Here is a 25,244-nt window from a genome sequence, read left to right on the forward strand (position 1 = left end):
CTGTGCAGCACACTTCAAGTCTGTTTCAGAGACCCATCAGTGTGTATGTGCGAATATCTCAGTCAGACTTTGACTCCTGACCTCAGACAAGAGGCCTTAAGACACTGTCGCTCACTTGTGTTAATGCAGGCCTCTCCCTTTCCTTCTCCCTCTCTCATCTTCTCTCCTCTACCTTCTCTCTCTCTCTCCCTCTCTGTCTCCTCTCCCTATATCTCTCCTCTCCTCTCCTCTCCTCTCCTCTCCTCTCCTCTCCTCTCCTCTCCTCTCCTCTCCTCTCCTCTCCTCTCCTCTCCTCTCCCTATATCACTCTCTCTATATACATTCAGGTCCATAAGTACTTGGACTGTGACACAATTTGCATCATTTTGTCTCTGTACGCCACCACAATGGATTTGAAAGGAAACATCAAGATGTGCTTTAAGTGTAGACTTTCATCTTTAATTTAAGGGTTTTGTCAAAAATATTGTATGAACCGTGTAGGAATTACAACCATTTTTTATACATATCCCGCCAATTTTAGGGGCTCAAAAGTAATTGGACAAACTAAAATAATCATAAATTAAATTATGAGTTTTAATACTTGGTTGCAAATCCTTTGCAGTCAATGACTGCCTGAAGTCTGGAACCCATGGACATCACCAGATGTTGAGTTTTTTTTCCCTGGTGATGCTCTGCCAGGCGTTTACTGCAGCGGTCTTCAGTTCCTGCTTGTTCTTGGGGCGTTTTGCCTTCAGGTTTGCCTTCAGCAAGTGAAATGCATGCTCAATTGGATTCAGGTCAGGTGATTGACTTGGCCATTGCAGAACGTTTCACTTCTTTGCCTTAAAGTATTGGGTTGCTTTCGCAGTATGCTTCAGGTCATTGTCCATATGCAATGTGAAGCGCCGTCCAATGAGTTTTGAAGCATTTGGCTGAATCTGAGCACTTCAGAATTCATCTTGCTGCTTTTGTCAGCAGTCACATCATCAATAAATAAAAGGGAACCAGTTCCATTGGCAGCCATACACGCCCACACCATAACACTACCTCCACCATGCTTCATAGATGAGGTGGTATGCTTTGGATCATGAGCAGTTCCTTCCCTTCTCCATACTCTTCTCTTCCCATCATTCTGGTACAAGTTGATCTTTGTCTCATCTGTCCATAAGATGTTGTTCCAGAACTGTACAGGTTATTTTAGATGTTTTTTGGCAAACTGTAATCTGGTCTTCCTGTTTTTGAGGCTTACCAATGGTTTACATCTTGTGGTAAACCCTCTGTATTTACTCTGGTGAAGTCTTCTCTTGATTGTTGACTTTGACACAGATACGCCTACCTCCTGGAGGTTGTTCTTGATCTGGCCAACTGTTGTGAAGGGTTTTTTCTTCACCAGGGAAATAATTATTCTGTCATCCACCACAGTTGTTTTCCATGGTGTTCCGGGCCTTTTGGTGTTCCTGAGCTCACCAGTGCGTTCTTCCTTTTTAAGAATGTACCAATACAGTGAGGGAAAAAAGTATTTGATCCCCTGCTGATTTTGTACGTTTGCCCACTGACAAAGAAATGATCCGTCTATAATTTTAATGGTAGCTTTATTTGAACAGTGAGAGACAGAATAACAACAAAATAATCCAGAAAAACACATGTCAAAAATGTTATAAATTGATTTGCATTTTAATGAGGAAATAAGTATTTGACCCCCTCTCAATCAAAAAGATTTCTGGCTTCCAGGTGTCTTTTATACAGGTAACGAGCTGAGATTAGGAGCACACTCTTAAAGGGAGTGCTCCTAATCTCAGCTTGTTACCTGTATAAAATACACCTGTCCACAGAAGCAATCAATCAATCAGATTCCAAACTCTCCACCATGGCCAAGACCAAAGAGCTCTCCAAGGATGTCAGGGACAAGATTGTAGACCTACACAAGGCTGGAATGGGCTACAAGACCATCGCCAAGCAGCTTGGTGAGAAGGTGACAACAGTTGGTGCGATTATTCGCAAATGGAAGAAACACAAAAGAACTGTCAATCTCCCTCGGCCTGGGGCTCCATGCATGATCTCACCTCGTAGAGTTGCAATGATCATGAGAACGGTGAGGAATCAGGCCAGAACTACACGGGAGGATCTTGTCAATGATCTCAAGGCAGCTGGGACCATAGTCACCAAGAAAACAATTGGTAACACACTACGCCGTGAAGGACTGAAATCCTGCAGCGCCCGCAAGGTCCCCCTGCTCAAGAAAGCACATATACATGCCCGTCTGAAGTTTGCCAATGAACATCTGAATGATTCAGAGGAGAACTGGGTGAAAGTGTTGTGGTCAGATGAGACCAAAATGCAGCTCTTCCTTTGTTTGGAGGAGGAGGAATGCTGCCTATGACCCCAAGAACACCATCCCCACCGTCAAACATGGAGGTGGAAACATTATGCTTTGGGGGTGTTTTTCTGCTAAGGGGACAGGACAACTTCACTGCATCAAAGGGACGATGGACGGGGCCATGTACCATCAAATCTTGGGTGAGAACCTCCTTCCCTCAGCCAGTGCATTGAAAATGGGTCGTGGATGGGTATTCCAGCATGACAATGACCCAAAACACACGGCCAAGGCAACAAAGGAGTGGCTCAAGAAGAAGCACCTGAAGGTCCTGGAGTGGCCTAGCCAGTCTCCAGACCTTAATCCCATCGAAAATCTGTGGAGGGAGCTGAAGGTTCGAGTTGCCAAATGTCAGCCTCGAAACCTTAATGACTTGGAGAAGATCTGCAAAGAGGAGTGGGACAAAATCCCTCCTGAGATGTGTGCAAACCTGGAGGCCAACTACAAGAAACGTCTGACCTCTGTGATTGCCAACAAGGGTTTTGCCACTAAGTACTAAGTCATGTTTTGCAGAGGGGTCAAATACTTATTTCCCTCATTAAAATGCAAATCAATTTATAACATTTTTGACATGCGTTTTTCTGGATTTTTGTTGTTGTTATTCTGTCTCTCACTGTTCAAATAAACCTATAGACTGATCATGTCTTTGTCAGTGGGCAAATTTACAAAATCAGCAGGGGATCAAATACTTTTTTCCCTCACTGTAGTTGATTTGGCCACACCTAATGTTTTTGATATCTCTGTTTTGGGTTTGTTTTGATTTTTCAGCCTAATGATGGCTTGTTTCACTGGAATTGACAGCTCTTTGGACTTCATATTGAGAGTTGAAATCAACTCTAGACCTTTCATCTGCTTACTTGTAAATAAACTAATGAGGGAATAACACACACCTGGCCAAGGAACAGCTGAGCAGCCAATTGTCCAATTACTTTTGGTCCCTTATAAAGGGGGGGACCACATATAAAAAGTGCTGTAATTCCTACACCGTTCATCCGATTTGGATGTAAATACCCTCAAATTAAAGCTGAAAGTCTGAAAGGTCTGCACTCATATTCATTATTTAATTTCAACTCCAATATGCTGTGGTAGACAGCTAAAATAATAATAACTTGGTCAATATAAATATTTATGGACCTGACTGGATCTCTCTCTTTCCTCTACCTATCTCTCTCTATCTCTCTCTCTTTCCTCTCCATCTCTCCCTTTATCTCTCTCTCTTTCTCTCTCTCTCTCCTCTCCCTCTCTCTCTTTCCTCTACCTATCTCTCTCTCTTCCCCCCTCTTAAAACGTCACAGATAAGGAAAAACTCCTAAGGGGTAATTTTCTCATTTTCGGAGTTGATAGCCATTAGTGTTATTGCGCTGGATCAGATACTGTAGTCAGAGTTGAGTTTTGATGCTGAGAGCTCTTTAGAGACTGTAGGATTACTACAATGGCTGGGTCTCTAAAGGGCAGAGAGAGAGAGAGAGAGAGAGAGAGAGAGAGAAGACTGTGATTACTACAATGGCTGGATCTCTAAAGGGCCTTGCTATTGAGAAAGGCCGCCGTAGGCAGACCTGGCTCTCAAGAGAAGACAGGCTATGTGCACACTGCCCACAAAATAAGGTGGAAACTGAGCTGCACTTCCTAACCTCCTGCCAAATGTATGACCATATTAGAGACACATATTTCCCTCAGATTACAGCGATCCACAAATAATTTGAAAACAAACCCAATTTTGATAAACTCCCTTATCTACTGGGTGAAAAACCACAGTGTGCCATCACAGCTGCAAGATTTGTGACCTGTTGCCACAAGAAAAGGGCAACCAGTGAAGAACAAACACCATTGTAAATACAACCCATATTTATGTTTATTTATTTTCCCATTTGTACTTTAACTATTTGCACATTGTTACAACACTGTATATATACATAATATGACATTTGAAATGTCTTTATTCTTTTGAAACTTCTGAGTGTAATGTTTACTGTTAATATTTATTGTTTATTTCACTTTTGTTTACTATCTACTTCACTTGCTTTGGCAATGTTAACATACGTTTCCCATGCCAATAAAGCCCTTAAATTGAAATTGAATTGAATTGAGAGGGGGAAGACTGTGTGATTACTACAATGGCTGGGTCTCTAAAGGGCAGAGAGAGAGAGAGAGAGAGAGAGAGAGAGAGAGAGAGAGAGAGAGAGAGAGGGGGGGGGGAAGACTGTGTGATTACGACAATGGCTGGGTCTCTAAAGGGCAGAGAGAGAGAGAGAGAGAGAGAGAGGGGGAAGACTGTGTGATTACTACAATGGCTGGGTCTCTAAAGGGCAGAGAGAGAGAGGGGGAAGCAAACAATTATCGACCAGGGTTACTGCAGAATATTTTATATATTTTTATCAAATCAATAAACGTTTATTCCCTTTTTCTTTTCTTTGAAGAACAACTGGAGGACGACACATTGCCCAATCATGGAGGTGATTATTCTTCACTGCTTTCCCAAACCAAAACCATTCTGTCTAATTTACTCAACATGAACCCCCATCTCCAGATTCTCATCTAATGTTTAGTGATCAAGGTGGCTGTGGTTCATCAAGCATCACTGTCCGCTACTCCTCTCCTATTTGAACCCCATGCCACATTACATCTGCTGTTGATGTCAGATGCATGCTCTCTCGCTTCTTTGCTCTATCATCAGGCCATTGTTGTTTGTAATCAAATATTTGTTTTAATATTATTGTTAAATGAGTATAAATGTAAATTATTAAGCAGAGTCATGGTATCGGGTGGTTGTTTATGTTATCTGTAACATGTTCCTTCCTTCTCCTCCTCCTTCACAGCAGGTGGTTATGCCAAGCAGGACTGGTCCATCCAGTGGCCCACCTCCGAGTCCGGGAAGGAGAACACTCCCTTCCCCTCTCCCGAACCCAGCCAGTGGGTCCGCTTCCAGCTCTCCCAAAGCCCGAAGGTCCAGGCCAAGTACAAGCAGCAGCAACACAGCCAATGTCACATCCCCCAGGCCCTGCTACCCTATCCGTACGGCCCCTACGTCCAGCCAGACCGCCTCACCGTGGACAGCCACCTGGGTCTGGGGGCCTTCCCTCCCATGGACACGGGTCACCGCTCCCTGCCCCCCTCGCCCCGCCAGAGGCACTTTGCCCACACCCCTCCCCGGACTCCTCTGGTGGTCAACACCATGACCCCCCCGGGCACGCCCCCCATGAGACGCAGGAACAAGACGAAGGCTCCCGGGACGCCCCCGCCGCCCAGCCGAAAGCTCATCCATCTGCTGCCGGGCTTCACGGCGCTGCACCGCTCCAAGTCACACGAGTTCCAGCTGGGAAACCGCGTAGGTCTGGAGGCAGCTGACACGCAGACACCCAGGTGAGTCATTTGACCTTTGTTTCATCTGGACCCTTAATACTGCTTTCACATAGGATTTATGGTATTTTGCCTGTAAAAACAATTGGGCAATGTTTATATGACCCCTTTACAAACAGGCCAATTTTTACCACATTCTTGCCTGTATAACGTTTTATACCTCCAGTGGGGGATGAGTGGTAGTAGTGGTTGGTGTCAATTTAATAAATCCATTGAGAAAATACACCATCAAAAATAAATCCATTATTCATTTCTTTAGGCAGGTACTAAGAAACATTATAAGACTAATACATTGTATTTTCAAAATAATAGAATAACACATTTTGAGTTAATCAGGCCTATGTTACTGGATTGTGCAGCCATGGCTGCGCCATCCAAATTAAATCAATAGTTAGTTATTTTGTTCAGTAAACAGACAAGACACACCTTCCTGATGACAGTCAACACACATATATATATTATAGTTAGAATATAACAGAATAAATACAACAAATATTTTTCCCCCACAGCTTGTGTCACGGGATCGTGTGGAACCGCTGTCATATAAAAAAAGTGATATTTTGAAACGGAGCCCAATCTCATGCTTTTTTAAATCCACGTTTCATCTCTTTCCTACCCTCACTCCGCTTTGTTAGGGAGCAGGCGTAGGGTCTTACCTTCATCATGATACCGATAGAAAATAATAACAATCCTATTTTCAAAAGCATGTGAGTCTCTTTCATATTTCACAACCTCTGCAAGCTTTTGGAGTTGCCTATATGCGGTCGAGCAAAATATTAAGCCTACACTTGATTTAGGCTACATTTTTGCATGCTAAATGTTTCTGATCCGTGATAGATGAGCAAGTGAACAGATGAGCTTCCACCTCCACTTATTTGCCCAGCCAGAAACCAATTAACCAAATAGCCTATACAGACAGAGATTCAGTGAAACAAAATCACATTGATTGATTATCAGACAAGTCAGTGAAGTCACAGGCTTTTGGTCGGGAGGATGCCTGAGATACTAAGCCGCTGAGTGAAGAGCAAAATAATCCACTTGTTAAACTCCATAACATGCTAGCAAAACGTTCTAATAAATGAGCCAACTAGACAAGACGATCATGGGCAGCACTCACCTCAACTTTTCCCATCCTAATTGTAGATTTAGTGAAAAGAAAAATCTGACATTGATTGATTTATCAAGACGAGTTCCCACACTTGTCTCAAAGCATGGCGATGGCTCTGTCCCAATCAAAACGGTGCTGTAATTATCATCTAGATGACCACACGTGGGTAGGCTATTGCTTCACATTTATTACAAGGAGGATTGGATGACTTTGGGAGTTTCAGGAATCAACAGTTTGATACATGCCATCAGTTGCATTAGCCTGCTTTATTCCAATACTTTTGTCATTCAGTGATATTTATTCCCACAGTCATTTATTTATGGATCCATGTGGGTAAGAAAACAGTGCATGCTTAGTGGTGGGTTATGTGAAGAGATGGGCAAAGTGACTTCCGTCGCAATATTTAGAACTGGCAGGAGGATGGTTAACGGGCGCTGCCTAGCAACCATCGATACTTTAGGTGCGTGCCAATGCCTCCTCAGCATTACGGCTACGTTTCATACTAAGCCGTAGGCAGAACTTTACGGAAAACGATTACAAGGTCGTTTGGCGGAAATACACGTTTTGGCTTTGATACCGGCAATACCTTTCAGATATAAAGAAAAGGCGGGGAAAAAGTTGGCAGGATGATAAAGTTAGCGTCTTAGTATGAAAGGGATATTATTAGAATCCTCTTTTGCAAGTGCCCCTCCCACAGACCCACCTGCCCACTGGCCAAATGATACAACAGCCATGTTGAGTGAACTGTCAGTAATTGGCTTTTGGGGGGCTATTGGTCTACCACAGTAACAACACTTGTAATTCTGGCTGTGATTTTGGAGCAGTTTGTTTTGTTGTAACAAGTTTGATTCTGCTGGGGGACAAGGGTATCAATGAGTTTGTGGATGAAGAGGGAGAGAGCTCGCAGTCGGTACATTAAAACTAAAGCATAGAAGCTTGTAAAAGAGTGTTTAGAGTTCAACTTAATCCAACGGTTGGCCTGCTTGAGGCACACTTGAAACTTTCAAAATCTCATTTCTAATACAGCAAATCTTTAAAATAAGATTAAGTTCTTTAGAAGACAGAGAGGGCACTCCCAGGAAAGCAGCTCCATCTTGCATTCTAACTGTTTTATTAAACTAAGATTGAGATTAAGATGGACTTCTATACAAGAGAGAGGGATAGGGTACTCAGAGGAAATATTCAATTGTATCTAACTGCATTTAATAAAACAGTAAGACAATAAATACAAGATAGAGCTGCTTTTCCCGTAGAGAAACAATGTCTGTCAACAGAACAGAGATAACAGAGAGCCCTGCAGAGTGCTGAGTTCCTGACTGAGCCACTGAGCCAACCTTGTGCCTCATCTCATGCAATGTTGATCAGATCAGATCAGCCTGTTTCCTCCGCTAACAGAGGCCAGGCCAGAGAGGGTCCACCCCAGTACCTACAGTAATCAGGAACCATCAGGAGTCAGGAAAGGAGAGCCCCTCAGGAGACCAACAGTCATTTTTATAATACTATTAGATTACAGTGGCCCATCGTTGCCTACTTAGTAAGTTAATATTTGGAGGTTATTTTCCTGCCATCTGGGTTGTGTTCTGGTGTGTGTGTGTGTGCGTGCATGAATCTCTGTGTGTGTGTGTGTGTGTGTGTGTGCGTGCATGTACTTGTCTGTCCTGTGAGGTAGTGGATAAGCAGAGCAGTGAATAGGGACTCAATCGGCATTAGATAATTGATTACCGGTCCCTGAGCACTGACAGACTGCAGGCTCAGAGTTTAGCCCTCTAATCAATGACCGTTTTAGTACTGGACTGTGCCTGGAAAAGCTAGGACTCATCTGGACACAGTGGAGAGTAGCATAGTGCAATCTTTCACTAACCTCTCCTTGGGTACCCCCAGCCAGTTCCACTTTTGTGATCTATTCCTGAACTAGCACAGCCTGATTCAACTAATTAACTAATTTTGGTTTTCTTGAAGGTTTGGGAAACATAGGCCTAGTGCTATTCCTCTACACGAATATACACTGAGTGGCCAAAACATTAGGAACACCTTCCTAATATTGAGTTGCAGCTTCAATTTGTCAGGGCATGGACTCTACAAGGTGTCGAAAGCGTTCCACAGGGATGCTGGCCCATGTTGACTCCAATGTTTCCAACAGTTGTGTCAAGTTGGCTGGATGTCCTTTGGGTGGTGGACCATTCTTGATACACACGGGAAACAGTTGAGCGTGAAAAATCCAGCAGTGTTGTAGTTCTTGACACACTCAAACCGGTGCGTCTGGCACCTACTACCATACCCTGTTCAAAGGCACTTAAATATTTTGTCTTGCCCATTCACCCTCTGAATGGCACACATACACAATCCATATCAACTTCAGTTGTCTCAAGGCTTAAAAATCCTTCTTTAACCTGTCTCCTCCCCTTCATCTCACAAGGGAATGGGGTTGCCTCAGTGTACATGGTTTAAAGAGGATATGTACAAGTCTACCTTTTGGATCTAATAACTGACTTGTTTCTCCTAATGTTGACTTCACGTTTTGTTCCTTTATGCATCATTCCCTCTTTAGAACAGTAGAGGCACACCATGGCCAGGTACAAAGGCTGTGTTTTCAGTAGCTTGAAGTCTCATTTCCTGGTGTTAATACCTTGCACGGTTGTTGCTGTCATTACCACAGATTCCTCATTCCTCATCTTCTAAACCTTAGTGTCTCTAAAAGCTCTAAACAACACTCCGCTCGTCCTGTCTTTCTTAATTAGAAAGTTGCTATAGCTGGTTATACCCTGCATGATTACTGCTGCTGTTACCACAGCTTCCTCATTCCACACCTCCTATCCTTAATGTCTGAAATAGCTCTCAACAACCCTCAGCTCGTCCTGTCTTTCTTAATTACATGGTATTGCAGCCAGGACACAGTATCCAGGATTAACCTTTAACCCCGCCACGTTCCTACTGATGACATATCTCTCTAGTGTGTGTGTGTGTGTGTATTAATGAGATGGTCCTACCGAGTACCAACAGACATCAGCCAGGCACTTCAAATACCCCCCCCACCATTATCAACACATCACAAAGCCAGAAGACGTTGTCTGAAAGGAGATACTCAGATTCATTATGGAGACATTTGAATGATTTCCTTCCGTTTGTGTCACACTGTCGTTGGTTGCCTTGTTTTTTATCCTCAGTCCAGGAAATCTTCAGGTATTTTTTGGGCTAGAAGCTTGCTTTCCTCATTCAGTAGAAGCTGCTTGTGACTTGATGTGGAGAAGGAGGAGCGTTATTGTAAACAAGATCTGAACTGTTCCGAGGAGCAATGGCTGACAGCTGTTTTGTTGTCTGTGATATGTTTATGCACAGAACCCTGGAAACAGCAGGGAAGATAATGGTTGTGTTAGGATTCCCCATTCTATTGATTCACCTATAGAATATTTATCCCCTTCTAGAACCATCCATACTCTAACAACAAACCTGCAAAAACAACAGTTATTTCTGTGTGGCAGTGTAGTTCTGTATGGAGAACAATGTCAATACAACCCTCAATCCCTATACTGTGTGGACAAACCTGCAAAAAGTATGCAATTATCAGAGGACTTTTTGGCATGTTGTGGCTCGTTGCAGTGTGAAACTCTGGGATAGCTTCTAGTCTGAACTTTGTGAAAGGTGGACTGATGCTGGAGAGTATGGTGTCGCTCCCTGGTCGGGGACAGAAGGCTCTGAGCAGCCTGTCTGCTGTCCTAACAACGGGGACCTTCTGACAGCCATGATACAGTTGAAAAAACAATACACTTCACAATCCTCCTACTGCCAGTGAGCAGTGAGTCACCTCATCAACCAGCCATGATAATGTTAGCTGAATGGCCTCACTCTTGTTCACTCACATTGCTTCCCTAAAGAGTGTAGCATACTCATTGAGTGTAGCGTGCTCATTGAGTGTAGCGTACTCATTGAGTGTAGCGTACTCATTGAGTGTAACGTACTCATTTGTCCATGAGTGTAACGTACTCATTGAGTGTAACGTACTCATTTGTCCATGAGTGTAACGTACTCATTGAGTGTAACGTACTCATTTGTCCATGAGTGTAACGTACTCATTGAGTGTAACGTACTCATTTGTCCATGAGTGTAAGGTACTCATTGAGTGTAACGTACTCATTTGTCCATGAGTGGCCAAGCACACATTTTCTTTGGTCTTGCTTATGGATTAACATTTGAAAAACTTGCTGTGTTCGAGTAGACTGTTGCGCAAAAATAATACCCTACTCTTGGTCATTTTTGACCAGTTGTTTTTAAATGGCAAGGACTAATTGATGATCTTCTCAACTGCTGCTAATGAGAAGTGTTGAGAAATGAAAGGGTTGAAAGGCTGTAGTCAAATGACAGAGCAATATTATAGTTTTGCTTAAATTTAGAAGAAGTCTGTTTAGTTAGTTTCAAATGTATTCTGTGAGTGGATGACTGTAAAAAAAAAACACCACTAATTTGTTAGCAAAACAGCAAGAAAAGGTAACTCGCTAGCCTTTCACTGATTTGATAATTGGTATTATGGAAGGAGTGTTGCTAGACTGGCTTGTGTCCTGATTTAATTGACATATTTACATATCTTGGGGACAGTTGATGAGTGTCTCGTTTGGGAAATGTTCCATGAATATGTCTCCTTTGGGTAAGTGTTACATGTATTTCATGGTGGCGTAATGAGAATATAATAAATGTAATCTCTCTCATCAATCACCCACAGGCCAATTAGACTGGATTCATGTAATTCACCGGCTTGATGCAGTAATCAGTTCCAACCAAACAATCAATATGTTGTTATTCTCTCTCCCTCTTTATCCCTCTCTCTCTCTTTCTCTCTCCTTTTCTCTCTCTTTCTCTCTCCATCTCATTCTCCCTCTCTTCCTCTCTCTGTCTCTCTTGCACACACAAAATCAATGAAATCAACATTTACGTGTTTCATTTTTCACACAATGAACAAGGCTTACCTGCATGATTAGCTATGCTAATCTCTATTGGGTACACACTCAGTCAGGGAACAGAGTAGATGCACAGTATCATATTGGTCTACTCTGTTACAGAACCCCTCCATTATCCACGAACACCACCCACCCACATGTGGTGCCCATTCATTTAGCTAACGTTGCCTCTCTCGTCTCGTTGCCCTTTTCAAGGCGCGTCTCTCTGTCTCAGCTCAAGTGGTAATGGGTGAGGCTCTTTGGCTATGGTAATGAGGAGCAACATGTGTGTTGTGAAAAAGGCCACAGAGTTTTCTCTAGTCGCGTCTCATCTCCAGAAGTGTTGTGCTGTGTTGTGTCTTTGTTTACCGGTTTGAAACTTTGTTGGTGTGTCACTAAAAGCGTCATTAAAAGTTTGGAGTAACAAACGGCAAGCACTGAGCAGACAATCCACCTTCTGTCTTTAGTCCAGCTGTGTTAGGATTAGATGCGTGTAAATACTTATCTGTTTAGGAGGTTTTTTGTGTTATCTCAGTCCTGTAAGGGCAAGAACAGAGAGTTTGTCATCCAGCTTGTGAAGCTCATCCAGCTCTTCCCATGACCACCTGCTTCAGAAGGGTGATGATGACCTTTACCTCAGTTTTCTTTTCCCCTCCCTTTTTCATAATTCCTGGGTCATAAAATGCTTCTCTATGAAAGTTCCTGTAAGCCTCTCCTCCTCACGCTTCTGTCTCCCTTAGAGGTTAATCTTAAGCACTTTCTTATTGAATTTGATGTTTCGCTAATAAATCATGCAGCACTGGCGGGAGGTAAAGGAGGAGGGAGGGAGAGGAGGAGAGAAGGAGAGGAGGAGAGGGGGAGGCAGGGTAGGCTATGAATCACCCACTACTCTGTGCCTTCTTTCAGAGTAATTCCACCATGGACAATTTGAGTGGAGAAATTTGCATCTATTCCATGGCCAATTTGAATGTTTGCTTTGATTAAAATGTCTTATACAGTATGGTATAATTCTCTCAAGATCTCTCTCTCACGCACTTTCTCCCCATATGTCGCTCTCATGCATGTCCAGGGTTTTTGTTGAATTGATGTTTTACAGTGATCTGTGGAATTCCCCCATTTCAGCCTGAAAAATACATTTTGTTATTGGATTTCTGTTCAGTGATGCTATGGGAGCTGTATACCTAAAGATGGTGATAGCCAAAATAAGATCTCCAGGGTTTCCCAAACTTGGTCCCGGGGACTCCAAGGGGTGCACGTTTAGTTTTTTGCCCTAGCACTACACAGCTGATTCAAATAATCAACTAATCATCAAGCTTTGATTATTTGAATCAGCTGAGTAGTGCTAGGGCAAAAACCAAAATGTGCACCCCTTGGGGTCCCCGGGACCGGGTTTGGGAAACCCTGCTAGGAGGTGAAGAGTAAAATACTGCCTCATCAGAGGATATAATGTGGAGATGTGCAACAGCTGTTCTAACTGTTTAAAGCCTCACTTTGTAATAAGGTACCATATTATGCCATTATAGTAACAGTGGGAAGTACCATGTTATTATAGGATACTTTGCTGTTACACTGTACTTACAAAGGCTTTGTTCATGGTATCTAGTCTATTTCAAATAAAGTGCAGACACGCTTCCTTTGTGGAAACAGAAGCTCTACATTCACAGAGACATATTTATTGAATGATAAACTCCTAACACCAATGCAGCTATGTGTTCATGTTGTTAAATATTCAATGCCTCCCAAAACCAATGTCCGTTTTCCCTGGAGAATACATTGAGATACAGATCAGAGCTACAGCTAGTTCCCGGACAAATACATTGATGCTTTAACACCTGACCCCTGACCTCTTGATTTATTAGTGACACACACTACTGCTCTTTTGTCCATCCCTTAAAGAAGACACAACACGCTTCAGGTCCTGTGTAGCTCAGTTGGTAGAGCATGGCGCTTGCAACGCCAGGGTTTGGGTTCGATTCCCACGGGGGGGCCAGTATGAAAAAACAAATGTATGCACTCACTAACTGTAAGTCGCTCTGGATAAGAGCGTCTGCTAAATGACTAAAATGTAATTGAAACTGCTATTAATGACAAGTCAGGTGAAAGGGGGTGTCAACGTGCCCACACACACACACAGACACACAGACACACACACACACACACACACACACAGACAGACAGACAGACAGACACAGACTCATTCCCCTCTGTGTGTCTAGGGGTAATGAGAGCTCAGATGCCTCTCCCTGCACCACACCAGGAAATTGGAGGCATGATTCTGAATTTAAATGAGTATTTAGGAGTGTGAGGTTGTGCTAGACCGAATGCCATTGTTGCATAATTGATTTATTAGGCCGTGATGCCGGAGAAGGGGCGAGGGGGGAGGAGGACTCTTGAGACCCCCAACGGGAGCTTGGAGAGCCGTAAAAGAGAAGATTGAGAGGCAGGGAAGGGGAGTTGGTGGTCTGATGCCCCCTTTCACTGTTCAGTCCTATTTCCTTTCACCCGACTACCAAGACATCAACTCTATCAGTAATTTATCTCGCAGGCCATACGTGAGATTTATCCCGTAGATGTGTGCTTTGGTATTGAAATCATCCCTGAGAGTTTAACGGTATCATCTTCGGTTGGTTTTGGTTCCATGGTTCTCAGACCCTTTGTTCCTCTAGTTAGTTTCTACTGTTCTCCATTTTAAAGTCAACTTAAGGAACATGGCTATGGGCCAAATTGCTTTTCTTGCATCTACCAGTATTTTTGTATATTAAGGTTTGCTCATTCAGGGATTAACGTATGGTCCAATTTGTAAGTCGCTCTGGATAAGAGCGTCTGCTAAATGATGTAAATGTTTCATTTTGAAATAATAGGAAAATAAATGTGGATCTACCTAGGTAGAGCTCCGAGTTTAAACACACACCTCTAGCAGGGGCTTACCTGCTGAAATGAATTAAACTCTCTCTGTGTTATTTAAGATAGAGACAGTGTGGACATGTTTGATGTTTGATCAGACCATGAAAGTATATTTGTTTAGGCACCAGGCCAGACTATCAGACACTGTCATGTTTTGTGTTTGAAAGTGTGTCTGTTTCAGTGATATCGTCTTGCTGATTAGCTAAATGCGACCTTTTGATATTCTGTGTGATCACCAGACAGCGACTACAATATCCTTATCTGTCTTGAGGAAAAGCTTTGTGATCATGAGATTATATTTCATTGTCAACTTGCTCAGAGATTTGTCTCACATCACAATTCTCTTTTACCACAAAGATACAACACACATGCTTTAGATGTTCGTGGGAACAGTGTGGCAGCTATTGCAGGTGTATTGGGAAATCTTCAGAGATTATTTTTCACAGAGAGGGGAGAGAGGGAGAGGGGCGGAGAGCGAGAGAGAGGGGAGAGAGCGAGGGGAGAGAGGGGGGAAGAGAGAGCGAGCAAGACATAGGGTCGGAGAGAGAGAAAGAGAGGGGGGGTACAAACACAGGAACAACAAAATACTAAGGTCTTGTTAGTATATAATAATGTCTGTTTTCTGAGAGTACTCTAACTCATATAACTGAGAGTACTGTAACTCATATAACAGAGTACTGTAACTCATATAACTGAGAGTATAACTCATATAGAGATGTAGTAGAGAAGTCTTCTGTCCCAGCAGAATATTGACTATAGATCAGTATGGGAATGATGCTTCACTGTCAGTCACTGACCTCTGATTCATTTGACTTGTATATTTTTCATATAACCTCTCTCCAACCTTTATTAAATCTGCATGAAGGTGTCAGTGAAAGACTGATAATATTCCAAACATTTGCATAAAAACAACAGGATGCTTCTTTCACCATATGGGCTCGGTGAAAGCATCAGAATATTTATTGTTAGTGATGTTAGTCAGACCTGGGTTCAAATACTATTTGGAATCATTTCAAATATTTTATCTGAACTTGATTGAGCTTGCCTGGCACAATGGAACCAATGGAAGAAAAACAATTATATATACAGTACCAGTCAAAAGTTTGGACACACCTACTCATTCAATAGTTTTTCTTTATTTTTACTATTTTCTACATTGTAGAAGAATAGTGAAGACATCAAAACTATGAAATAACACATATGGAATCATGTAGTAACCAAAAAAAGTGTTAAACAAATAAAAATATATATTTGAGATTTGAGATTCTTCAAATAGCGACCCTTTGCCTTGATGAGAGCATTGCACACTCTTGGCATTCTCTCAACCAGCTTCACCTGGAATGCTTTTCCAACAGTCTTGAAGGAGTTCCCACATATGCTGAGCACTTGTTGGCTGCTTTTCCTTCATTCTGCGGTCCAACTCATCCCAAACCATCTCAATTGGGTTTAAGTCGGGTGATTGTGGAGGCCAGGTCATCTGATGCAGCACTCCAGCCTGGAGGTGTGTTGGGTCATTGTCCTGCTGAAAAAAATTATTCTACAATGTAAAAATAATGAAAAACCCTTGAATGAGTAGGTTTGTCCAAACTTTTGACTGGTACTGTATGTATATACACAGCGCCTTCAGAAAGTATTCACACCCCTTGACTTTTTCCACATTTTATTGTGTTACAGCCTGAATTTAAAATTGATTAAATTAAGATTTTGTGTCACTGGCCTACACACAATACCCCATAATGTCAACGTGGAATATGTTTTTAGAAATGTTTACAAAATTAATAAAAAATGAAAAGCTGAAATGTCTTGAGTCAAGAAGTATTCTACCCCTTTGTTATGGCAAGCCTAAATAAGTCCAGGAGTAGAAATGTGCTTAACAAGTCACATAATAAGTTGCATGGACTCACTCTGTGTGCAGTAATAGTGTTTAACATGATTTTTGAATGACTACCTCATCTCAGTAACCCACACATCCAATTATCGGTAAGGTCCTTCAGTCGAACAGTGAATTTCAAACACAGATTCAACCACAAAGACCAGGGAGGTTTTCCAATGCCTCGCAAAGAAGGGCACCTATTGGTAGATGGGTAAAAAAAAAGCAGACATTGAATATCCCTTTGAGCATGGTGAAGTTATTAATTACACTCTGGATGGTGTGTCAATACACCCAATCGCTACAAAGATACAGGCGTCCTTCATAACTCAGTTGCCGGAGAGGAAGGAAACCGCTCAGGTATTTTACCATGAGGCCAATGGTGACTTTAAAACAGTTACAAAGTTTAATTGCTGTGATAGGAGAAAACTGAGGATGGATCAACATCATTGCAGTTACTCCACAATACTAACCTAAATGACAGAGCGAAAAGAAGGAAGCCTGTACAGAATATAAGTATTCCAAAACATGCATCCTGTTTGCAAAAAGGCACTAACGTAAAACTACAAACAATTTGGCATACCAAGTGTTCTGTTTTGGGAAAATCCACCACAACATATTACTGAGTACCACTCTTCATATATTCAAGCATGTTGGTAGCTGCATCATGTTATGGGTGTGCTTGTCATCGGCAAGGACTAGGGAGTTTATTTTGCATAAAATGAAATGGAATAGAGCTAAGCACAGGCAAAATCCTAGAGGAAAACCTGGTTCAGTCTGTTTACCAACAGACACTGGGAGACAAGTTCCCCTTTCAGCAGGACAATAACCTAAAACACAAGGACAAATATATACTGGAGTTGCTTACCAAGACAACATGGAATGTTCCTGAGTGGCGTAGTTACTTTTGACTTAAATCGGCTTGAAAATCTATGGCAAGACTTGAAAATGGCTGTCTAGCGATGATCAACAAACAACTTGACAGAGCTTGAAAAGATTGTAAGACTAATGTGCAAATATTGTACACTCCAGGTGTGCAAAACGCTTAGAGACTTACACAGAAAGACTCACAGCTGTAATCACTGCCAAAGGTGATTGTAAGATGTATTGACCTATGTGAGTGAATACTTATGTAAAGGAGATATTTCTGTTTTTCAGTTTCAATAAATGTGAAAACATTTATGAAAACATATTTTCACTTTGTCATTATGTGGTATTGGGTGAGAGAAAAAAATCTATCATGGTACTTTTTTACATAATATCACATAACATACAGTACCAGTCAAAAGTTTGGACACACCTACTAATTCCAGGGTTTTACTTTATCTTTACTATTTACATTGTAGAATAATAGTGAAGACATCAAAACTATGAAATAACACATGGAATCATGTAGTAACAAAAAAAGTGTTAAACAAACCAAAATATATTTTAGATTTTAGATTCTTCAAAGTAGCCACCCTTTGCCTTGATGACAGCTTTGACCACTCTTGGCATTCTCTCAACCAGCTTCACCTGGAATGCTTTTCCAACAGTTAAAGGTGTTCCCACATATGCTGAGCACTTGTTGGCTGCTTTTCCTTCACTCTGCGGTCCAACTCATCCCAAACCATCTCAATTGACCATAATTATATCCTCCTGATTCCTGCTTACAAGCAAAAACTAAAGCAGGAAGTACCAGTGACTCGCTCAATACGGAAGTGGTCAGATGACACGGATGCTACGCTACAGGACTGTTTTGCTAGCACTGACTGGAATATGTTCCGTGATTCATCCAATGGCATTGAGGAGTATACCACCTCAGTCATCGGCTTCATCAATAAGTGCATCGATAACGTCGTCCCCACAGTGACCATACGTACATATCCCAACCAGAAGGATTACAGGCAACATCCGCATTGAGCTAAAGGCTAGAGCTGCCGCTTTCAAGGACGGGACACTAATCCGGAAGCTTATAAGAAATTACTCTACGCCCTCAGACGAACCATCAAACAGGCAAAGCGTCAATACAGGATTAAGATTGAATCCTACTACACCGCCTCTGACGCTCGTTGGATGTGGCAGGGCTTGAAAACTATTACGGACTACAAAGGGAAACCCAGCCGTGAGCTGCCCAGTGACACGAGTCTACCATACGAGCTAAATGCCTTTTATGCTCACTTCGAGGCAAGCAACACTGAAGCATGCATGAGAGCACCAGCTGTTCCAGACGACTGTGTAATAACGCTCTCGGTAGCCGATGTGAACAAGACCTTTAAACAAGTAAACATTCACAAAGCCGCAGGGCCAGACAGATTACCAGGACGTGTACTCAAAGCATGCGCGGACCACTTGCAGTGGTGCCAGGACAACAACCTCTCCCTCAATGTGAGCAAGACAAAGGAGCTGATTGTGGACTACAGGAAAAGGAGGGCCGAACAGGCCCCCATTAATATCGAAGGGGCTGTAGTGGAGAGGGTCGAGAGTTTCAAATTCCTTGGTGTCCACATCACCAACGAGCTATCATGGTCCAAACACAGCAAGACAGTCGTGAAGAGGGCACAACAACACCTTTTTCTACTCAGGAGACTGAAAAGATTTGGAATGGGTCCCCAGATCCTCAAAAAGTTATACAGCTGCACCATCGAGAGCATCCTCGGCAGGTAGCTTAGTGGTTAAGAGCGTTGTGCCAGTAACCGAAAGGTCGCTGGTTCTAATCCCTGAGCCGTCTAGGTGAAAAATCTGTCTGTGCCCTTGAGCAAGGCACTTAACCCTAATTGCTCCTGTAAGTCGCTCTGGATAAGAGCGTCTGCTAAATGACAAAAAAATATATATATATAAAAATCCTGACCGCTTGCATCACCACTTGGTATGGCAACTGCTCGGCATCTGACCGTATAGCGCTACAGAGGGTAGTGCGCACGGCCCAGTACATCACTTGTGCCAATCTACCTGCCATCCAGGACCTATATACTAGTTGGTGTCTGAGGAAAACCCAAGAAATTGTCAAAGACTCCAGTCACCCAAGTCATAGACTGTTCTCTCTGCTACCGCAGGGCAAGCGGTACCGGAGCGCCAAGTCTAGAACCATCCGTTCACCTACTCTGCGTCTCACAAAGACACGCCGGTTGGAACCAAAAATCTCAAATTTGAACTCCAGACCAAAGGACAGATTTCCACCGGTCTAATGTCCATTGCTCGTGTTTCTTGGGCCAAGCAAGTCTCTTGTCCTTATTGGTGTGCTTTAGTAGTGGTTTCTTTGCAGCAATTCGACCATGATGGCCTGACTCATGCAGTCTCCTCTGAACAGTTGATGTTGAGATGTGTCTGTTACTTGAACTCTGTGAAGCATTTATTTGGGCTGCAATCTGAGGTGCAGTTAACTCTAATGAATTTATCCTCTGCAGCAGAGGTATCTCTGGGTCTTCCTTTCCTGTGGCGGTCCTCATGAGAGCCAGTTTCATCATAGCGCTTGATGGTTTCTGCGACTGCACTTGAAGAAACTTTCAAAGTTCTTGAAATTTTCCGGATTGACTGACTTTCATGTCTTAAAGTAATGATGGACTGTCGTTTCCCTTTGCTTATTTGAGCTGTTCTTGCCATAATATGGACTTGGTCTTTTACCAAATAGGGCTATCTTCTGTATACCACCCCTACCTTGTCACAACACAACTGATTGGCTCAAACACATTAAGAAGGAAAGAAATTTCACAAATTAACTTTTAACAAGGCACACCTGTTAATTGAAATGCCTTCCAGGTGACTACCTCATGAAGCTGGTTGAGAGAATGCCAAAAGTGTGCAAAGCTGTCATCAAGGCAAAGGGTGGCTACTTCGAAGAATCTCAAATATAATATATATTTTAATTTGATTACCACTTTTTTGGTTACTACATGATTCCATATGTGTTGTTTCATAATTTTGATGTCTTCACTATTATTCTACAATGTAGAAAATAGTAAAAATAAAGAAAAACCCTTGAATGAGTAGGTGTGTCCAAACGTTTGACTGGTACTGTATATATTTTTTTATATATACACATTTGAATTCATTTGATTTTTTAAAACATTTTGAGTCATAGTGCTGAGACATTTCCTGTACACAAGATATATATTATTTTCGGTCACAACTATTACAGATTAATAACTATTACAGATTAAATCCACCCCTCAGCCGATCCCACCTATCTCCATAGACCACCCTCTCTTGATTTCGTTGTGACATATATTTTCCTACTGTGCTGTGATTCTGAACCTTTCTAATATTTTTAAACTATGCTGTCATTCTGAACCTTTCTAGTCGAATGTTATCAACAGATTGTGATTTAAAATTAAAATTTTTGCTAAGAGTGTTATGTTGATTCATTTACTATGACTTTTCAGATTGCCCAACAGTGCCATTTGTAGGGTTCATTTTAAGGCTTTTTAGACCCTCCAGAACCTGTGACCAGAAATCAGCTACAAGGGGGCAATACCAAAATAGATGATCCAGTGATTCTATCTCTTCACAGAAAATGATGCATAGCTGACATGGTTGTATGCCCCATATATATATATATATATAAACTCAGCAAAAAAAGAAACATCCTTTCACTGTCAACTGCGTTTATTTTCAGCAAACTTAACATGTGTAAATATTTGTATGAACATAACAAGATTCAACAACTGAGACATAAACTGAACAAGTTCCACAGACATGTGACAAACAGAAATTGAATAATGTGTCCCTGAACAAAGGGGGGGTCAAAATCTAAAGTAACAGTCAGTATCTGGTGTGGCCACCAGCTGCTTTAAGTACTGCAGTGCATCTCCTCCTCATGGACTGTACCAGATTTGCCAGTTCTTGCTGTGAGATGTTACCCCACTCTTCCACCAAGGCACCTGCAAGTTCCCAGACATTTCGGGGGGGAATGGCCCTAGCCCTCACCCTCCGATCCAACAGGTCCCAGACGTGCTCAATGGGATTGAGATCATGGCTCTTTGTTGGCCATGGCAGAACACTGACATGCCTGTCTTGCAGGAAATCACGCACAGAACGAGCAGTATGGCTGGTGGCATTGTCATGCTGGAGGGTCATGTCAGGATAAGCCTGCCCGAATGATACAACATGAGGGAGGAGAATGTCTTCCCTGTAAGGCACAGCGTTGAGATTGCCTGCGATGACAACAAGCTCAGTCCGATGATGCTGTGACACACCGCCCCAGACCATGACGAACCCTCCACCTCCAAATCGATCCCGCTCCAGAGTACAGGCCTCGGTGTAACGCTCATTCCTTCGACGATAAATGCGAATCCGACCATCACCCCTGGTGAGACAAAACCGCGACTCGTCAGTGAGGAGCACCTTTTGCCAGTCCTGTCTGGTCCAGCGACGGTGGGTTTGTGCCCATAGGCGACGTTGTTGCCTGTGATGTCTGGTGAGGACCTGCCTTACAATAGGCCTACAAGCCCTCAGTCCAGCCTCTCACAGCCTATTGAGGACAGTCTGAGCACTGATGGAGGGATTGTGCATTCCTGGTGTAACTCGGGCAGTTGTTGTTGCCATCCTGTACCTGTCCCGCAGGTGTGATGTTCGGATGTACCGATCCTGTGCAGGTGTTGTTACACGTGGTCTGCCACTGCGAGGACGATCAGCTGTCTGTCCTGTCTCCCTGTAGCGCTGTCTTAGGCTTCTCACAGTACGGACATTGCAATTTATTGCCCTGGCAACATCTGCAGTCCTCATGCCTCCTTGCAGCATGCCTAAGGCACGTTCACGCAGATGAGCAGTTACCTGGGCATCTTTCTTTTGGTGTTTTTCAGAGTCAGTAGAAAGGCCTCTTTAGTGTCCTAAGTTTTCATAACTGTGACCTTAATAGCCTACCGTCTGTAAGCTGTTAGTGTCTTAACGACCGTTCCACAGGTGCATGTTCATTAATTGTTCATTGAACAAGCATGGGAAACAGTGTTTAAACCCTTTACAATGAAGATATGTGAAGTTATTTGGATTTGTACAAATTATCTTTGAAAGACAGGGTCCTGAATAAGGGACATTTCTTTCTTTGCTGAGTTTACATACAGTGGGGAGAACAAGTATTTGATACACTGCCGATTTTGCAGGTTTTCCTACTTACAAAGCATGTGGAGGTCTGTAATTTTTATCATAGGTACACTTCAACTGTGAGAGACGGAATCTAAAACAAAAATCCAGAAAATCACATTGTATGATTTTTAAGTAATTAATTTGCATTTTATTGCATGACATAAGTATTTGATCACCTACCAACCAGTAAGAATTCCGGCTCTCACAGACCTGTTAGTTTTTCTTTAAGAAGCCCTCCTTTTCTCCACTCATTACCTTTATTAACTGCACCTGTTTGAACTCGTTACCTGTATAAAAGACACCTGTCCACACACTCAATCAAACAGACTCCAACCTCTCCACAATGGCCAAGACCAGAGAGCTGTGTAAGGACATCAGGGATAAAATTGTAGACCTGCACAAGGCTGGGATGGGCTACAGGACAATAGGCAAGCAGCTTGGTGAGAAGGCAACAACTGTTGCGCAATTATTAGAAAATGGAAGAAGTTCAAGATGACGGTCAATCACCCTCGGTCTGGGGCTCCATGCAAGATCTCACCTCATGGGGCATCAATGATCATGAGGAAGGTGAGGGATCATCCCAGAACTACACGGCAGGACCTGGTCAATGACCTGAAGAGAGCTGGGACCACAGTCTCAAAGAAAACCATTAGTAACACACTACGCCGTCATGGATTAAAATCCTGCAGCGCACGCAAGGTCCCCCTGCTCAAGCCAGCGCATGTCCAGGCCCGTCTGAAGTTTACCAATGACCATCTGGATGATCCAGAGGAGGAATGGGAGAAGGTCATGTGGTCTGATGAGATAAAAATAGAGCTTTTTGGTCTAAACTCCACTCGCCGTGTTTGGAGGAAGAACACCATCCCAACCGTGAAGCATGGAGGTGGAAACATCATTCTTTGGGGATGCTTTTCTGCAAAGGGGACAGGACGACTGCACCGTATTGAGGGGAGGATGGATGGGGCTATGTATCGCGAGATCTTGGCCAACAACCTCCTTCCCTCAGTAACAGCATTGAAGATGGGTCATGGCTGGGTCTTCCAGCATGACAACGACCCGAAACACACAGCCAGGGCAACTAAGGAGTGGCTCCATAAGAAGCATCTCAAGGTCCTGGAGTGGCCTGGCCAGTCTCCAGACCTGAACCCAATAGAAAATCTTTGGAGGGAGCTGAAAGTCCATATTGCCCAGCGACAGCCCCGAAACCTGAAGGATCTGGAGAAGGTCTGTATGGAGGAGTGGGCCAAAATCCCTGCTGCAGTGTGTGCAAACCTGGTCAAGACCTACAGGAAACGTATGATCTCTGTATTTGCAAACAAAGGTTTCTGTACCAAATATTAAGTTCTGCTTTTCTGATGTATCAAATACTTATGTCATGCAATAAAATGTAAATTAATTACTTAAAAATCATACAATGTGATTTTCTGGATTTTTGTTTTAGATTCCGTCTCTCACAGTTGAAGTGTACCTATGATAAAAATTACAGACCTCTACATGCTTTGTAAGTAGGAAAACCTGCAAAATCGGCAGTGTGTCAAATACTTGTTCTCCCCACTGTACATATACAGTTCCTTGCAAAAGTATTCATCCTCCGTTTTTCCTATTTTGTTGCATAACAACCTGTAATTTAAATTGATTTTTATTTGGATTTCATGTAATGGACATACACAAAATAGTCCAAATTGGTGAAGTGAAATGAAAAAATAACTTGTTTCTAAAAAATAAATAATGGAAAAGTGGTGGCTTGCATATGTATTCACCCCTTTACTATGAAGCCCCTAAATAAGATCGGGTGCAACCAATTACCTTCAGAAGTCACATAATTAGTTAAATAAAGTCCACCTGTGTGCAATCTAAGTGTCACATGATCTCAGTATATATACCTGTTTCTGAAAGGCCTCAGAGTCTGCAACACCACTAAGCAAGGGGCACCACCAAGCAAGCGGCACCATGGAGACCAAGGAGCTCTCCAAACAGGTCAGGGACAAAGTTGTGGAGAAGTACAGATCAGGGTTGGGTTATAAAAAAATATCAGAAAACTTTGAACATCCCACAGAGCACCATTAAATCCATTATTAAAAAATGGAAATAATATGGCACCACAACAAACCTGCCAAGAGAGGGCCACCCACCAAATCTCACGGACCAGGCAAGGAGGGCATTCATCAGAGAGGCAACAAAGAGACCAAAGATAACCCTGAAGGAGCTGCAAAGTTCCACAGCGGATATTGGAGTATCTGTCCATAGGACCACTTTAAGCCGTACACTCCACAGAGCTGGGCTTTACAGAAGAGTGGCCAGAAAAAAATCCATTGCTTAAAGAAAAAATAAGCAAACATGTTCGGTGTTCGCCATTAAGGAAAACGCTATGTCTGGCGCAAACCCAACACCTCTCATCACCCCGAGAACACCATCCCCAAAGTGAAGCATGGTGGTGGCAGCATCATGCTGTGGGGATGTTTTTCATTTTCACAGGGACTGGGAAACTGGTCAGAATTGAAGGAATGATGGATGGTGCTAAATAAAGGGAAATTCTTGAGGGAAACCTGTTTCAGTCTTCCAGAGATTTGAGACTGGGACGGAGGTTCACCTTCCAGCAGGACAATGACCCTAAGCATACTGCTAAAGCAACATTTGAGTGGTTTAAGGAGAAACATTTAAATG

The 25,244-nt window shown here is 42.7% G+C and overlaps 1 protein-coding gene across 5 annotated transcripts in view; it reads left to right on the top strand.

Annotated features, from left to right (window-relative positions):
- Positions 1–25,244, top strand: part of LOC121530779 (kinase suppressor of Ras 2-like) — a 166,183-nt gene that overhangs the window by 48,733 nt on the left and 92,206 nt on the right. For 4 of the 5 annotated variants that reach the window (XM_045226870.1, XM_045226869.1, XM_045226871.1 and 1 more), the window contains exons 4-5: positions 4,771–4,806; positions 5,170–5,713. In XM_045226870.1, coding sequence (XP_045082805.1) covers positions 4,771–4,806; positions 5,170–5,713 — 580 coding nt within the window. The remainder of the gene's footprint in view (positions 1–4,770; positions 4,807–5,169; positions 5,714–25,244) is intronic. The other variant, XM_045226872.1, reaches the window with a different exon arrangement.

This window comes from Coregonus clupeaformis, chromosome 18, assembly GCF_020615455.1.
Source record: "Coregonus clupeaformis isolate EN_2021a chromosome 18, ASM2061545v1, whole genome shotgun sequence".
Lineage (NCBI taxonomy): Eukaryota > Metazoa > Chordata > Actinopteri > Salmoniformes > Salmonidae > Coregonus > Coregonus clupeaformis.